Here is a 17,003-nt window from a genome sequence, read left to right on the forward strand (position 1 = left end):
GAGCAGGAGAATGGCCTCCAGCCCTAATAGCAAATGTTTAATCTCCAGTCAGCAAAACAAGAACCCTGCAAGTAACTGAACACACCCTTCCTGAAGGACAATTTAGACAGTCTCTATTATTGTCTTCAGAGCACAACCCCTCCCCTCACCCCATCTCCACACACAGATCTTCCCTGAGAAGAGTTCCAGAAGAAACACTTCTCCATCCCCTCACACTCCCTGGGATGTTTTTGTGCCACTAACAGGGGCAGCCAAGGCACCTTCATCCGGATCTGGGTGGACTCCACCGCGGTTGGCTCCTCCTCCCTCCCCAGAGACCCTGCTGAAGTCCATCAGCAGACTTTTGGCTTAGATTTTAGTCCCCTCCCCTCAGAAATTAGGTCACTCTAGGCCTCATCATCATGATCGCTTTCCATGTGAACAGGTTGATCATTGGAAAGGTAAGAAAGCAGGGCAGGGAGACCCTCTGAATGCCAGAAGAAAGGGGTCCAGGCACCACATGGGAAGGTCCCAAAAGGAGAAGCCGGTGCCCCTTCCCCTACTTCACAATTTTGCCCAAAGGTTGGCCCTGTCTAAGGCATTGCCACATAGCTGAAATGACAAGTCCCCAGTCTAGTTACATCACAAAATTATCACGCTCATCATCTGACCCACAGCACTGTCTGTTGCCCGAGGGTGACCGTCTGGTTTCTCAGTCCTGAAGCAGGAGTGTTGGTGATTGGCCAGGCCACTTCTGAGGTTAAAGCTGTCCGGAGCTTCTCATGTCTTCCTCTGCAGAATGTGGATTCTCACCAACCCCTCCAAGATCCAGTCGGACGCCCCATCATGCACCTGTCAGGTCTCAAACATGCCACAGGTGAAGCCATATTCTGTGATGACATCCCCACGGTGGATAAAGAACTTTCCATGGCTTTGGTGACCAGTACCAGAGCTCATGCAAAAATCATGTAAGTGGGCCAGTCCGGTGGCGTAGTAGTTAAGTTTGCGTGTTGTGCTTCGGCGGCCTGGGGTTCGCAGGTTCGAATCCCAGGTGCGGACCTATCCACTGCTTATCAAGCCACGTGTGGTGACATCCTATATCCAATATGGAGGAAGATGGGCACAGATGTTAGCTCAGGGCTAATCTTCCTCAGCAAAAAAGAGGAAGATTGGCAAGGGATGTTAGCTCAGGGCTGATCTTCCTCACCAAAAAAGAAAGAAAAGAAAAACAAATCGTGTAAGTAAATGAAAAGCTTTCAAAAAGCCTTTTAAAAGCACATCTGGGGACTCCCTCAGAGGAATGTGCCCGTTCTCCCTCCTAAACCCAAAGAATCTAAAATGGGAAGAGTAAAGAAAAGGTCACCAGCCCCAGGAGGAGGAAGGGAGAGTATCCAGAAATAACCAGCATGAAAGAAGATCAAAAACCATAGTTATGAGCCCCTTGCTTCCATTTTAACCTCCCAACACCTCATCTCCCTGCTGCAGCCTCGGGCTGGGCTCAAAGCAGTCACTCTGAGCAGGGCCAAAATTCTGCTACTGATAAAACACTGAAGTCCTTCATTACTGCATGTAAATGGCCACTATCCTAAGCTTCCTAAGATGCCCCTTGCCACAGCCACACTGGCCCCTCCTCAAGCTCCCTTCCCAGCAGCTAAAATGTTACCCCTGGCCCAGTGGGGGGCCTTCTGGGCCCTTCTATGGTGGGTCAGCTTTGATTGGTCAGGGCCTAAGCTGGACCAGTTGTTATATATTTTGATTTTCAACCATGCTCTCTCTCTCCGTCAAAGGTTTGGGGCCTCAAAACTTGCTGATTTCTACTTCTTAAATATTTCTCTTTTTTCAGATCGGTTGATTTGTCCAAGGCCCTTGAACTACCTGGGGTGGTTGATGTGATAACAGCGGAGGACATTCCAGGCACCAATGGTGCCGAAGACGACAAATTATTGGCTGTGGATGAGGTACAGAACATGCCTTCCCAGACGACTTTGTACAGATTATCACCAAGGTACCACCTCCGGCCAGCTTTCCATGGCCTCCCAGCAATTTCTGCCATCGGGGGTAGAGGTGCCAATTCTTTCAGCTTCTCTCTACCCCCACTGTCTTTATTCAGACAGGCCTGCTGTTCTGGAGGCAGGAAATAACGTAATAAAGAGGAAACTTATTACAGAAAAACAAGTCCTAGTTTCCCACTGTGTGCTCTTGAGCCCGTTTACCCTCACCTGAAGAATAAATGCAGGCACTGACCCGGATCAGGTTAGACTACCCTAGACAGATCTAGAAAGGAGAGGACAAATCATACAGCCACTCTCTGTTATTTGTACCGAACTCCCTCCCTTCCTAGACCAACCCCGCCCCCCACCTCCCGCCTACCATCACACAATCCACTTTTAGTAAAGTTGCCCTTGCCACATCTGACCTTCAATTCAATTCCACGATCGTTCATTGAGCATTGCTGTTGGAGCCGGACGACCTTGGCTCCTGTTCCAGCCCCTCCGCCCACTAGCTGTGTGCCCTTGGTATCATCATCTGCAAGTGGGAACGATCATAGCACCCACCTCGTCTTGTTGTTGTGAGATTTGAATGAGGTCATGTGTGTAAAGTGCTGACACCAATACTTGGCATGTGACAGCTCACAGTGTCAGCTGCTATTGTCGCATCGCAGTGAGTCCCACACAGACTGTTTCTCCTCCACTGTTCTTTTGGTTGAACTCCAGATGAAGAGGCTGCTTTCATTTAGGAGCTGTATTGTCTGCTCAGGCCGCCACAACAAAATACCACAGGCTGGGTGGCTTAAAAGACAAATTTCTTCTCTCACAGTCCTGGAGGCTGGAAAGTCCAGGATCAGGGTGCTGGCAGGTTTGGTTTCTCCTGAGGCCTCTGGTCCTGGCTTGTAGATGGCTGCCTTCTCCTTATGTCCTCACCTGTCCTGTCCCTGTGCACGAGCCTCCCTGCTATCTCTTCCTCTTCTCATAAGGACATCAGTCATATTGAATTCTACCTCCACCCTTATGACCTCATTTACCTGAAGGGCCTCTTTAAAGTCTCTATTTCCAAACACAGTCGCACTGGAGATTAGGGCTTCCACATGTGAATTTGGGAGGGGACACAGCTCAGTTCATAACAGGAGCCATGTTGTACAAAAAATACTTTCCTTATCTTTAAACTGGAAAATGACTCCATGAAAGTGATATATGTGAACCAAGCCTGACAGAGGATGGAGCAGATTCAAGTCACAGCCAATCTCACATCCACTCTGGGGCTTACATTCATTGAGTAAAATGGCCAGTGGAACCATCCATATTATTTAAATTATTTTTTTAATTAAAAATTTTTCCCCCAAGCTCTTGTAATTGAATGTGACTCCGGTGTAGTTATTATTGCTCAAGAACGATAACTAAGACAGCAGCCACTGGTAAGATTGAGCTAAGCCTACTTCTACCCAGAATTTTCTGCCTGCTTCATGCACGTACTTTCCACAGGTACTTTGCGTGGGCCAGATCATCTGTGCTGTGGTTGCAGAGACAGATGTACAGGCAAAGCGTGCAATTGAAAAGATAAAGATCACCTACGAAGATCTGGAGCCCGTAATCTTAACCATCAAGGTAAGCAGGACTGGCTGGTCTCTCCTGTAAGGTTGTAGAATCAAAACTACCTTTGTAAATTTCTTAATGCAAGACTAATTCAGGGCTCTAATTTTTTCTTGTCACTGGCTTGCTCTGGAAAAATCAACTTTCTCTGAAAGATATTACTTGTATGAATTGAAATTAGCTTTGGCTCCAAGAAACAGAAAAAAAATAATAATAGGAGTTTCTCTCTCACATTCAAAAAGTCTAGAAGTGGTCAGTCGAGGGCTTATATGGGGTTCTGTGTGTCAGGGATCCGGGTTCCTTCTATCTAGTTGCTCCGTTATGCGTGGTTTCCATTCTCCAGGTCACACTTTGGTCCACAATGACTACTGAAGCTCTGGTCATTAAGTCCACATTCCAGACAGCAGAGAGAATGAGGTGATGAAGAAGGGCATGTCCCTTTAAGGACACTTCCCAGAAGTTCCCATACCTTCCTACATCGCATTGGTTGGAACCTAGTCCCATGCCACACTTAACTGCAAGGGAGCTGGGAAATGTAGATGTCATTCCAGGCGGCCAGGTATCCACTAGATATTGGAGAGTCTATTACTTGAGGAGGATGCTGAGAATGGATATGGGGAACAATAATATTTTCAAGATGGAGCCCAAAAGCAGTGGGACTTTCATGATGGAATTCCACACAAATTTCCACTCTTGTTTCTGGGTGTAGATGATGGAATGCAAATGCTGTTCCCAGAAAAAAATAATGAAGTTAGAACAGAAAAGTCAGATGTGGACTAAGGTTTTCAGGTTCTAACTCAATGAAGAACAAATTCAGAGTAATTGAGTTGAGAAAAGCTTACTTATTTGATTGCTTGTGACAGAAAATAAAAATTTTCAAAGGCCCTAGTGAACCATTTGAACATTTTTTTAATGTTCCTAAAAGGTATAACTTGCTCAATATTCAAAGTATTTATTAAAAAGGTCATGTTTCTTCCAAATTCCCCTTTTGTCAGATTTCCAAGAAGTCCAGGGCATTTTTCTTGGCTCACTCCCCTTCCTAGGGTTGGACTAGGATCCTAACATGGGTTTTTGAAACTTTAATTCTACCCATATCTTCAAGGGAGAAATGGCACCCAGAGGACACATCTATGAAATATCCTGGGACTCAGAGTAGTTAGAGATCTAGAGTTCCCTCAGAATAGGACTGTCCAGAGTCAGCAAAAAAATTTTTTGTGAACAAAAGTAGGTAACAAAATAGTTGTGTATACCAATATTTATTCATCCATCCATTCATTCATTCATTTATGTGACTATATATGACAGTCAGTGTAGGGTAGCAGTGAAAACATAGGTTCTAGAACCAAACTGCCGGGTTTGAATCCTGGCTGCACCACTAACTAGCTGTGTGACCTTAGGCAAATTGCTTAACCTGTCTGTGCCATGGTGTCCTCATCTATAAAATGGAGGTAATAATAATAATGCCTACCTCATCAGGTTGTTGTAAGACAGGATGAGTTAATATGTGTAAAGCACTTAGCCCAGAGCCTGGCACACAGTTAGCGCTCACTAGATACAGCATATATTATAATAAGATGATACTACCTTATGACACATTTACTGTAGAGCAACTTCCACATGCACCAGGGTGACTTACTGAGATCTTGGTGTAGCAGAAAATGAAAAATTCAACTATATTATTCATTTTCTGCTGCTTTGAGAAATCAAGTATTCATTAATAGGCAAGATGTTTCTGAAAACTAAGCCTGGGCTTGAAAGCTGCCTCCATCACTTATTTGAAGCATGACTTTGAGAATGTTATTTTAAGTTCTGTAAGTCCAGTTTCTTCATCTGGAAAGTGGAGACAATAATAGAATTAATGTGAGAATACACATAAATACACTGTATATTGTACAGTGCTTGACACAGAACAAGAACTCAATAAATATTCGCTGCTTCATTATTATCATCATCATCATTAGCAAGAAAGGCAATGGGCTTTACGGCTATTGGAGAGGAAGAACACAGGGGACAGGCCTCATTCTGAAGGATGGAAAATCCCCTTGAGTCTAAAGGTTAAACAAGGATCAGTGGGTCAGTCCACAGACCTCAGAACGGGAGGGCTTCCGGTCTTCAGTGTGAGTTAGTTCATGTTATTGTCAGAAAGAAAACAGAAAAAAAGGCTAGAAGGCCCTTATGAGATATGAGTTGCTCAAAGAAATGAGCAACTTCCTACAGTGTCTCTTGGGCTTTCTTGACCAGAGACGCATTAGAACTTGAATCTTCTCCCTCTAGACGGCCTCGGTTCTTTCAGATCCCTGAGTTAGAGGTTCTTGTACATGAGCTACCTCAGTCTGACACCACTACTCTTCCTCAGGCAGCGGGTGAACAGGGAGGGCCCAGAACCTCACCCACACTGCATTTGGACCTGTCACCTGTCCCTGGAGACCCACATTGAAAATGAGAAATGAGAAGTTGTCATCCTGGACCACCATGGTGTCCCCAGATCTCAATTCTTAACATTTCTCTAATCCTTCTTGTTGGTTTTCTCTGCTCCAGAAGACATTCCCTCTGGCGTCTCGTCTGTGGCGTGTCCACGGCTCTAGTACTCTCTGGTACTCTCTGGCTTCACGACTCCTTTCATATGTCCTAGTAGATGGCGATTTTCAGGAGTTTACTGGCTTTTGATTAAGAAAAAACTGCCAGTGGAAGGAAAAAATAAAAAGAATTGGCTTTTGTGGTTTTTTTCCTGTCACTCAGGATGCCATAAAACACAACTCATTCCTGTGCCCTGAAAAGAAACTTGAACAAGGAAACATTGAGGAGGCATTTGAAAAAGTCGACCAAATTGTTGAAGGTAAGCAACTCCAGATATTTAATAGAACCTCTGAGAGATTCTATTCTGAGGCAGACATTAGGAACATGTAATGTCACCTCAGAAAGACCATCCTCTCAAGTCTTTGCACTTTGCCAAATTTCTCATATCTCTTCCTCTCAGATTGTGTGTGTGTCTGTGTGTCTGTGTCTGTGTTGTTTTGAGGGGTGCAGGGTAGGGAGCAACAGAATAAATAGAGGAAAAACTCCTAAGAATTTGATTAATCAAGGGCAAAGTGAGCGGAACCGGACACTTGCAACTTGTTGTCCAAAACTGTAGTCTCTGGAACAGATCGGCCTCAGCTGACACAGGACAAATGCCGGATCCATCGGTTCCTTGGTCAGGACAAGGCCAGGCTGGCCGGTCCACGTCCCACTTGCTCTTGAGTTCCCCGCGTGGCAGTTTCCAGCCAGCACAACCTCCAGGACTTTCCCTGTGCTTGCGCTCCACAGGAGAGGTCCATGTTGGAGGACAGGAGCATTTTTACATGGAGACACAGAGAGTGCTTGTTATTCCAAAGACAGAGGACAAAGAACTGGACATTTATGTGTCAGCACAGGACCCGGCCCACGTGCAGGTGAGGTCCAGGACGGCCCCGCCTCCTCACCTTCCTCATTCCATCACCACCTTCAAGACACACAGCCTCACAGGTGGCAGCCGGTTTACCTGCAGAAACCTAGAATCCAGGTAGTGGGCATCACAGAGCAGCGAAGACCCAGAACCCTTATATTTTTTCTGGTCTTGTCCAGTAAATAAAAGAGCAGCCACATTCGCTTTAAAGAGTACATTCATTTGCACCATGCTTAAAGGAGCTCTGTGATTGGATGAGAGCACTAAATTATATCTGTACTTGATTTTTCTCTAAAATAATATTACAGATAATCTATGGAGTAAACACATCGCTTTATGGCACATTTTCATTTCCCCAGTCACAAAGTGCTCTAGGTTTTAGCTGCGAACGCGTCTTCTTCTTTAGTGGGCTGTCAGGAGCTTGCTGTTTTCCACCTTGTTGGGACATGAGGTCTGGGCATTTGGCTAGGATTACAGCTTCTGGCAGGAATCCAGGATTCCGACAGTTTCCCTTCTGGAAAATACCATTTTTCTGCTGGAAAGTCTGTTCTGTGAAGATTAACGGTGTTTGTGAATTCAAAAGAGCACAGCAAGATAGATGCAGACGATCTTGGGTTTTTTTACTGAGAGTAGATGTGAGTGAATTTTGTCGTGATGCTGTGTTTCAGGAGACAAAAGCCTTCTTTGCCATTTCACTCTTGTAAAACTTTCTCATTATCTCACTTTTACAGAAAACAGTGTCCTCTACTCTAAACATCCCCATCAACAGGATCACCTGTCATGTAAAGCGAGTGGGTGGAGGTTTTGGTGGGAAGGTGGGAAGACCAGCTGTATTCGGGGCTATTGCAGCTGTGGGCGCCATCAAGTAAGTGCACTTGGGACACAGGAGGGTGTAAAATGCACACAGCTGAGGGCAGATCAGTCACTTGGGCTGCTGTCATAACCACCTGAGTGTCCTTGGGCAACTCAACCTCCTGTGTCTTTTTCTTTATTATTGTAGATAATAATACCCACCCTCCTAGAGTTATTGGAAACATCAGATGTACATAGGAGTTGGAATAGGCTAATTTGCTGTAAAAGGAAAAGTGGTATTACTAGTTGAGCACCTCCAGGGCTGGGGCTGCCCTGTCCCTGAGCTTCAGGAAAGGTGACCCTTTTAGTGGTGGAGCACGTCACCTGCCCGTGTGGAGTTCCAAGGGGGAGGCTGCTCCCCTACTTTTCCTTCCTTCTCTCAGCTGCAGGCGGGGTGTGGTGAGGAAAGAAAGGCTCCCACCCTCTGCCTCCCTGCACCTGGGAAGGTCTGGCTCTTCAATGTTGGCTCGACACGGACGGATGACCTCCTCAAAGAGAGCTCCTGGGCTAACCTCAAGCAGAAGGCTCGCTCCCTCGCTGTTCATGCTGTTCATAGTGCTGGCTTTCCTATTCCTTGTTCACTTTCTATGGCTGCTGCTTTGTTACTTTGTCAGAGCCCCAGTCAGCCTGCAAAGTTCAAAGGCCTTGCTCCCTTTGACAACCTCTGTGTACTTCAGAGCTAGGTCCCGAGGCACTGAGATATGTGTCTCATTCTGCAATGAGAGATGGGAAAAGGCAGGATCTGAATCCTGTCTCCAGTTCTTCCCATAATGAACCCCCTCTATTCATACCCAGCAGGGACTAAGCAAGAGCTAATCAGTTCATCATATTCCCACCAGGCTTTGTGCCTCTACGACTTCTCAGACATGACTGTACGTTAGAATCATCTGTGGAGCATTTAAATCCCATTGCCTTGGCTGCCCCAATACTGGCCCAGCCATCAGTATGTTTTAAGACTTCCCCAGGGGTTCCACTGTGCAGCCAAGTGTTGGAACCAGCGTTGTAAGCTACAACCCTGCCTTAGCACACACCTGCCATGCATTAAGTGGTCCCCAGAGCAGTGTTCCCAAAGTGCTGGTAATAAGAGTCTCCTGAGCTCATAGAAATTCCTGCCTCCCCATCCCAGACTCACTGAATCAGAATCACTGGGGGATAGACCCAGAAACTGTACATGTAACTGATGCTCCTGGTGATCCTTGCCACTCAAGAAGACCAGGAAACCCTGCCCTAGAATCGTGGTTTTCAACATGCACCTTGAAGATACCTGCATCAGAACCTCTGAGAAAGATGCAGGTTCTAGCGCGCCTCCCTAACCTGTTGCATCAGAATCCTAGTACTAAGGCCCACGAATCTGCATTGTCACCAGCACTCCAGATGATGCTTCTGTGCTTTAAGCCTGGGAACCTCTGCCCTAGAGACTCGGAAAGGCTGAAGCCCCTAGCTACCCAAGGGCCCAATTTGGCCAACAGAGTAGCACTCGTGGGTGAAAACGAAGATGCTAACCCAGACATCCTAGGACGAGTGGTTGGCCTTGTTTTTCCAGTTGTGTTGTTAAGTTTGCACTAGCTTATAGCAAAATGGCTGGATCTGGGTGAGGGCCATAAGAACACAAGTTAAGGGCCGGCCCCGTGGCTTAGCGGTTAAGCACACGCGCGCTCCACTGCTGGCGGCCCGGGTTCAGATCCCGGGCACGCACCGCTTCTCCGGCCACGCTGAGGCTGTGTCCCACATACAGCAACTAGAAGGATGTGCAGCTGTGACATACAACTATCTGCTGGGGCTTTGGGGGGAAAATAAATAAATAAATAAAATCTTTAAAAAAAAAAAAAAGAACACAAGTTAACTGACATATGACATTAATCCCTTTAACTAGATCTCCAACCATTGAGTTATAGCCCACAGCAACAATAGTAATTTAGTCACACATTAATTCAGATCAGTGCCTAGCACACTGTATGCACTCAATAAATATATGTGGCCTGGATGGATATTTAAATGAATGGTTCATAAATGAAGAGGAAAATGGATGGTGGATAGATGGGTAGAAAGGTAGATAGATGGATGGGTGAGGAGATAGTTAAATGAGAAGATGGATAAATAGGTGGGTGGATGGCAGATGGGTGGATGGATGGGTGGGTGAGTGGGATGGATGGAGAATCTGACTAAGATGTGTCTTGTTTAGAACTGGTTACCCCATTCGTCTTGTTCTTGATCGTGAAGATGATATGTTAATAACTGGGGGAAGACACCCATTATTTGGAAAATATAAAGTGAGTATTAAGGATGAACTTATTAAAATACCTCATTTTTATTTTAATGGTTTTATCTTTTTCTATTATTTTGATTTTGCTAAATTCTAAAAACAAACAATAATCTAAAATATTAAATGAGGACGCTGTGTATTTAGATAGTCCTAACATTTTATGAGGAACTTTAAATAAATCTGGTCTAGAATTATGAAGAAGCTGAGTGATAAAAATACAATTTCAAATAATGATAAAAACGCTATTGAAGGAATGAGAATTTACAAAGACAAAAAAAAAAAGTGGAAGAAGCTATAAACATTATTATACCAAAACTTCATGACTATAAAAATACTATTTTGCAGTAGAAATGTTTGGAAACAATTTGACCATTTTAACTGCAAAATCATTTTTTACAAATGTTTCCACCGAGTGATTATGAAAGTGATACAAAAGCACTTTGTAAACGAGGAAAAGAATCCACTAACTAGTGAAACAATTTAAAATTTTTTCCACACCTCGTTCATTGTACTTTTATGCAACTATAGCATAAACACTATTAAAAATACTTGGCAATTGGTTAACAGCAACACTACTTTTCAAATTTGTGACTGAGTTGTTAGGATAGTTCTAATGTAATGTTTCTATATCAAATATGCTTTGTTTGGGAATTGCTTATAGCCTATACGTAGCTAGAGTTTCTGATTTTGTCATTGCTTAGATTACTAAATTATTATAGTCCCTGTATTATTAAAGCCACAGGGGCCGGCCCGGTGGCACAAGTGGTTAAGTGTGTGCGCTCCGCTGCGGTGGCTGGGGTTTCACGGGTTCGGATCCTGGGCGCACACTGACGCACCGCTTGTTAAGCCATACTGTGGCGGCGTCCCATATAAAGTGGAGGAAGATGGCCATGTATGTTAGCTCAGGGCCAATCCTCCTCAAGAAAAAAAAAGGCGGGGGGAGGGGAGGATTGGCATCAGATGTTAGCTCAGGGCTAGTCCTCCTCACAAAAAGAAAAAAAAAAAAAAAAGCCACAGCTTTCCATGCCACAGCACAATTTTATTCTTCCACCAGCACTGGTAGTTCTTATAATTAGATAGGAAAGGACCACAGTTGGCCATTAAACTTTTTATTTGCCTTCAACTGCACATAAGTTAATACTCACAGCTATTATTATCTTCTAGCACCAAGAGCAATGTAGAGGTACACTCTTAGAGCATGGCAGTTAGTGTTATGTGGTTGTTGAGTTCTTTGGTTTTGGCCTAGATTATAAATCAGGCTTTATTTATATCATAGTTAGGGGACTGTTTTAGTACTAGTATTTAATAAGAAAATTCTAGACTATAAATATTTTGGTAATTATAAAATATAATATAAAATAAAAGAAAGAAATAATCAGACTTTTTGAAAACTCCAAATTTTATTTTTAAAGAAATATAATTTTACTTCCAATATAATATATGTGTGTATGTATATATATCCTCATTCAAACCTACCTAAGTTTTGCGTAGTTATTCATAACTATTTGTAAATTAGCATAAGAGCTGTTTATGTGTGAATACATTCTTCCAAAATTCTTGAAAAGTTTATATTAAGCAGTTTAAGAATTCTCTCTGCCACTTTATTTATAGGACTATTCTGCTTAGCACTTCTTCATGAAAAGTCAAAGGTAAACTTCAGCCTAGTGTTTGTCAAAATTACCATAAATTCTGAATTTGTGGCTTTTCCTATATTTCTTAACAGCCCTGGTTTATTATACAACGTTTCCCTTGGAGTCAGTGATAACATAGTTGTACGGTTCCTTCAGGCGTATTTATCCCTGTTTTCAGAAAGGCAAAGGGACCAGGCCAGTCCTTTTTTGTTTTTTGTGTGTGTGTGAGGAAGATCAGCCCTGAGCTACCATCCATGCCACTCCTCCTCTTTTTGCTAAGGAAGACTGGCCCTGAGCTAACATCCATGCCCATCTTCCTCCACTTTATGTGGAACCCCGCCACAGCATGGCCTGACAAGCGGTGAGTCGGTGCGCACCCAGCATCGGAAACCGGCCGCCAGCAGCAGAGCGCTCACACTTAACTGCTATGCCTTGAGGCCAGCCCCAGGCCGGTCCTGTTTTGGTTGAACTACAATAGATAGTGGGAATTTTTCTTCTCAATCTGACTGTGCAGACAGACTAGTCTGGGTGGGTGGGAGGGGATGGCAACTTCAGAAAAATGCAGCTGCCTTCCTGGAGCCCCCTCAGTAACCGCAGCACTAGCTCACGTTTGCTGTATCCTTAACAGATGACACAGCCCCTCACCAGCTCTGTAACCTGAGAGCAGTCATGCTCCTGCTTCCATCCCCACTCCGAGGCCTGCCTTCGTAACAAATACCATGCGATTTAACTCATATGTGGAAGATACACACAGAGATACAGAGAACAGATTGGTGCTTACCAGAGGGGAAGGGTGGCAGGGGGGAGGGAAAGAGGTAAAGGGGCACATGTGTATGGTAACGGATGAAAACTAGACTTTAGGTGGTGAACACAATGCAGTCTGTACAGAAGCTGAAATATAATGATGTACACCTGAAATTTACGTAGTTATAATCAATCAACTGAGTCACAACCAACGTGACCTCAATAAAATTTAAAAATTAATTTAACTAAAAAATGTTGCAGTGATAAAAAAAAGATGCACTGTGATTCATTCCAATGCACTCTGGAATTCCAGAGACTTTTCCACAAGGGGGAAAACCACAGACTAAATTAGAAGGAAAAGCGGTAAAAAGTGAAGGAGAATCTTCCAAGAATAAGGAAGAAGAGGGTAGGAATTATATGCTGGGAGACAAGCAAGGACTTTAGGGTTCCGTACTGACTGTGAAGCTAGAAAATTACACGTTGAAAGAAAAGAGCTCAGCAAAATTCAGGTCAGAGAAGGTCTTTGTTAGCCACACACTGAAAAACAAGGGAATTGCCAGGTGTGGAACACCCCAGAGCAGACGGGGGCAGAGTCTGTCTTCAGTCCTGCCCAGTCGTGGAGCTGGGCTGTGGCTCCAACTTGGCATGTAAATTTTCAACATATCATAAAATGTCTATCATTTGGTGACAGGTGGGGTTCATGAACAGCGGGCGAATCAGAGCTCTCGACATCGAGTGCTTCATTAACGGCGGGTGCGCGCTGGATGACTCGGAGCAGGTACTTGCCTCAAAAATCAGCCCTGTCCTTTATTGTGAGTGGAATGCAGAATTTCTAGATGAGTCTCTACGGATCATGTTTCGTCAAGTACTTACCAAGTTTCACAAGCAGTTCAACACTGTACTTGACTTCTAGAGGAAAAAAAAAAGTGTCGTCCAGCATATGTGCATATCTCCTTTTACTTTAGGTAACAGAATTTCTTATACTAAAGCTGGAAAATGCGTATAAAATCCGCAACCTCAGGTTCCGGGGCCGTGCATGCATGACAAATTTACCATCCAACACGGCCTTTCGAGGATTTGGCTTCCCACAAGGCACCCTGGTAACAGAGTCTTGCATCACAGCTGTGGCAGCCAAATGCGGGCTTCTGCCAGAAAAGGTAAGGTTGCAATCAAGGTCGTAACCAAGGTTGCTCAACAATCAGACCAGGTGCGGAACCAGCTCCCCGAGGAAACACCCTAGAGGAACCACAGAAATTAGCCCTGGCTCAGAATTCAAGATAAATTAAGAGCTACCTAAAAAAACTCACTTCCCGCATTGTCCTCCCTCCTTGTGTAAAGATTTCTCTTTTTCTTTCTTTCTTTTTTTAATTTGTACAAAAATAATTTCTCTTTTCAAAATTCAAACCACAATGAAGTAATTAAAGCAAAAAGTGAACATCCCCTTACTCAACCCCCGTCCCTACTGGTTGAGAGTAATCATTGTAAACAGTTCCACATTTATTGTTCTGGCCCTTTCTCTATGTTTATCCACCGATCTGTATTCATACACACATACATAGACATTGATTTATAATATGTATGTGCAAGTATATAGTTATTTACCAAAACGGGACCATAATACGCATATTATTCTGCACCCTGCTTTTTCTACTTGACAGTATGCCATCTTCCCATGTCAGTAGAATGATCTGCTTCATCCTTTTTCATGACTGAATAGTACTATGTAATATGGATGTACCATAACTTATTTAGCCACTCCACTATTGCTACACATTCAGGTTGTTACTCATTTTAGGCTATTAAAATGACGTTGCAATAAACATCTTAGTACAGATGTACCAAGGGTGTATCTTTACCCTATTGTCTATATCTTTGGGATAAATTTACAGAAGAGGAACTGCTGGTGCACTTGAAAACTTTTGAGATAATGCCAAAAGAATGCCCTCCAAAAATACAGTTTTGTGCGATACCCTAGAAGGTACACAGTGGGTACAGTATGCTAGACCAGGGAAGACATCACATTGGCCTGGGGGGCGGGGAGTCAGGAAGAACTTTCTGGAGAAGATGGCACTTGAGAGAGGCTTTGAGGAATGACAGGCACAGATACTGGAAAGATAAGCTAGGCCAATGGAAGAGCCTGAACAAGCAGAGGCAAACTCTTTGTGGCTCAGTTTCCTTATCTATAAAATGACGGCTGTATGACTCACCTCACAGAGTTCCTGCAAGACTCAGGTGAGTTAGCATTCGTTAAAATATTCACTTTCATAAACTGGATAGTATTATTCCAGTGTTGCTGCTAATAGTCATAATTCTTTTATTGTTATTAGAGTGAGGTGGAGATAATGAAAAACTCCCCAGCATATCTCAGTAGACTCTTCTTCTTTGTCAAGGGCTGCAGGCTCCCAGGACATTAGATGCACCCATATTCAAACACACTTTGAAAAAGGTTTGACTCCACATTCCAAAGGCAATCGGAAGGCGTAGAGAGGACTTGCTACCTGTCATTAGCGGCAATGCTCTTCCTCTCTAGCAGAACAAATCTTCAGTTGTGACAACAAATCCTTGCCTTTATAGACTGTCTACCAACTCTGCTCCATCCTCTGAACCTTTAAGAAAAAAAGAAAAATCTGCCTCCCTAGGCCCCTTATCCCACTGCCCTTCACAGGCCAGTCGCCACCACCCCCTCCACTTCTAGGAGGGAGAGACCCTGACCGTGCATTGAAGAAGAGATGAGAAATCACCTCCATTGTTTTGGCAAAAGCACATGCTTTGCAAAGAAAAAGAAGAAAGACCCTGTCTTCTCCCCTCAAAATTTGTGCCCTAGTAGGCAGGCTTTTCAAGTCTCTGTGCTGCAGTCTGTTTCTGTCTCACCAGAACCATTGACTCCATTTCCCACCCATTTCAGATTAGGGAGAAAAACATGTACAAAACAGTTGATAAAACCATCTACAAACAAGCGTTCAACCCTGAGACACTGATAAGATGTTGGAACGAATGTCTGGACAAGTCTTCCTTTCATAGCAGAAGAAGGCAAGTAGAAGAGTTCAATAAGAAGAATTATTGGAAGAAGAAAGGTCTGGCTGTTGTCCCCATGAAGTTTTCCGTTGGCTTTGCTGCAACAAGCTTTCATCAGGTAAGACTCGTGGATATGGGATGTAACCCTCATGTCAGACACACTCCTGGCCCAGTCAGCTTGTGTTGACTTTGGGAGAGTATCACATTTCCAGGGCACTGAGCACCCCCCCACCCCGCCCCGGAACCTGGGAGAAATGTACAGAACTCTCCTGAGCAGTCCCCCACTGCAAGCACTTTTAACACAGTGCAGTAGAAAAAGGCCTCAATGGCAGAAAACAGCATCAGCAAGCAGGAGACCTGAAGTGCATAGCTGCCAAGACAGAGCACTGACCCCCCGTGGAGCCCCACTCTTCAGAAAGGGAGCAGGAGCCCACAGGGCTGTGGTGCTGTGCTTTTGGAGCTCAGGGTCTCCTGGCGTGGGCGGGAAGGGCACTTCTCCTGGTCCGTACCCCAAACTCCGCGGCACCCCTAGCGCACCTGCTACGTCTTCCGTTTTGCCCTGACCAGCTGGCTGTTTCGAGACACCCCGCCCAGCAATCTGTGTCAGTTCTGGTGCGAAAGTGGGAGTGCGGGTCCAGAAATCCTTCCAAGTAAATGTGTGAAAGGAAGAAGCAAATCATTCGGAGGCCCCTCCAGACGGGAGGCAGAAGGGTGGCGTGTGGGTGAGTCTGTTGGAGAGCACCAGGACTGGTACAGACGAGTCCTCCCAGCAATCCCAACGGGTCATACACAGGAAAGATGTTTAGGAAACTGGGGAAGGTTGTTGCTTCCCCATTATTGTCCACCAAAAGCAGAAAACTCAGCAACTGGAAAAATCTTAAATGCATAGATCTAAATCTAAACCTAAAATCTAAAATCTAAATCTAAGAATGCATTAGATCTCCCTTATGTGTATGCCATGGAAAGCATTCTTCCACTTATACTTAACTACTGGCAGCCAATAGACACACACACACACACACACACCCACAAAGGTGCCCTGCCAAAGGGAATCCTTAGGGAATAAAGCAGTTGCCCCAAATCCCTAATCGACTGGAGTCAGGAAAACCTGAGAAATCCTTGGCCCTGCCGCTTACTAGCTGTGTGACATCAGCAAGTTCTTGAACCTCTCTGAGCCTCAGCTTCTTCAATTATGAAATGAGAGTAATAATCCTATTTTAGGATTAACGAGGGTTCGATGAGAGAGTGACTGTAGAGCGCCTGGCAGGGTTCCTGGAGCACTGTGTGGTTCTCCAGGCGGCCCAACCCCTCCCCAGGAGAGCTCAGACACTCCTCTCAGGGCCGTGGCTCCGCTGGCAGGTAGGACTCTCAGAGTCCCGGGGCACACTCCCGTTAGGTCCAGCGGGCCCCTCCTATAAAGAGACACAGGAAGGTCAACTGTCACGTCTACAAGCCAGGACTGAACCGACAGCATAAGAGATCCTGGAGAGTCGCCTGTTGGTTTTCTT

At 44.7% G+C, this 17,003-nt stretch overlaps 1 protein-coding gene across 1 annotated transcript in view; it reads left to right on the forward strand.

Moving 5' to 3' along the window:
- The window catches only part of LOC131410967 (aldehyde oxidase 2), a 72,837-nt gene that overhangs the window by 29,126 nt on the left and 26,708 nt on the right, over nucleotides 1-17,003 (forward strand). The window contains exons 18-27 of the mRNA XM_058549551.1: nucleotides 778-947; nucleotides 1,823-1,937; nucleotides 3,459-3,581; nucleotides 6,306-6,402; nucleotides 6,873-6,997; nucleotides 7,722-7,855; nucleotides 10,025-10,112; nucleotides 13,172-13,258; nucleotides 13,446-13,637; nucleotides 15,386-15,613. Of these exons, the coding sequence (XP_058405534.1) occupies nucleotides 778-947; nucleotides 1,823-1,937; nucleotides 3,459-3,581; nucleotides 6,306-6,402; nucleotides 6,873-6,997; nucleotides 7,722-7,855; nucleotides 10,025-10,112; nucleotides 13,172-13,258; nucleotides 13,446-13,637; nucleotides 15,386-15,613 (1,359 nt within the window). The remainder of the gene's footprint in view (nucleotides 1-777; nucleotides 948-1,822; nucleotides 1,938-3,458; nucleotides 3,582-6,305; nucleotides 6,403-6,872; nucleotides 6,998-7,721; nucleotides 7,856-10,024; nucleotides 10,113-13,171; nucleotides 13,259-13,445; nucleotides 13,638-15,385; nucleotides 15,614-17,003) is intronic.

The sequence above is a fragment of the Diceros bicornis genome, chromosome 10 (assembly GCF_020826845.1).
Source record: "Diceros bicornis minor isolate mBicDic1 chromosome 10, mDicBic1.mat.cur, whole genome shotgun sequence".
Lineage (NCBI taxonomy): Eukaryota > Metazoa > Chordata > Mammalia > Perissodactyla > Rhinocerotidae > Diceros > Diceros bicornis.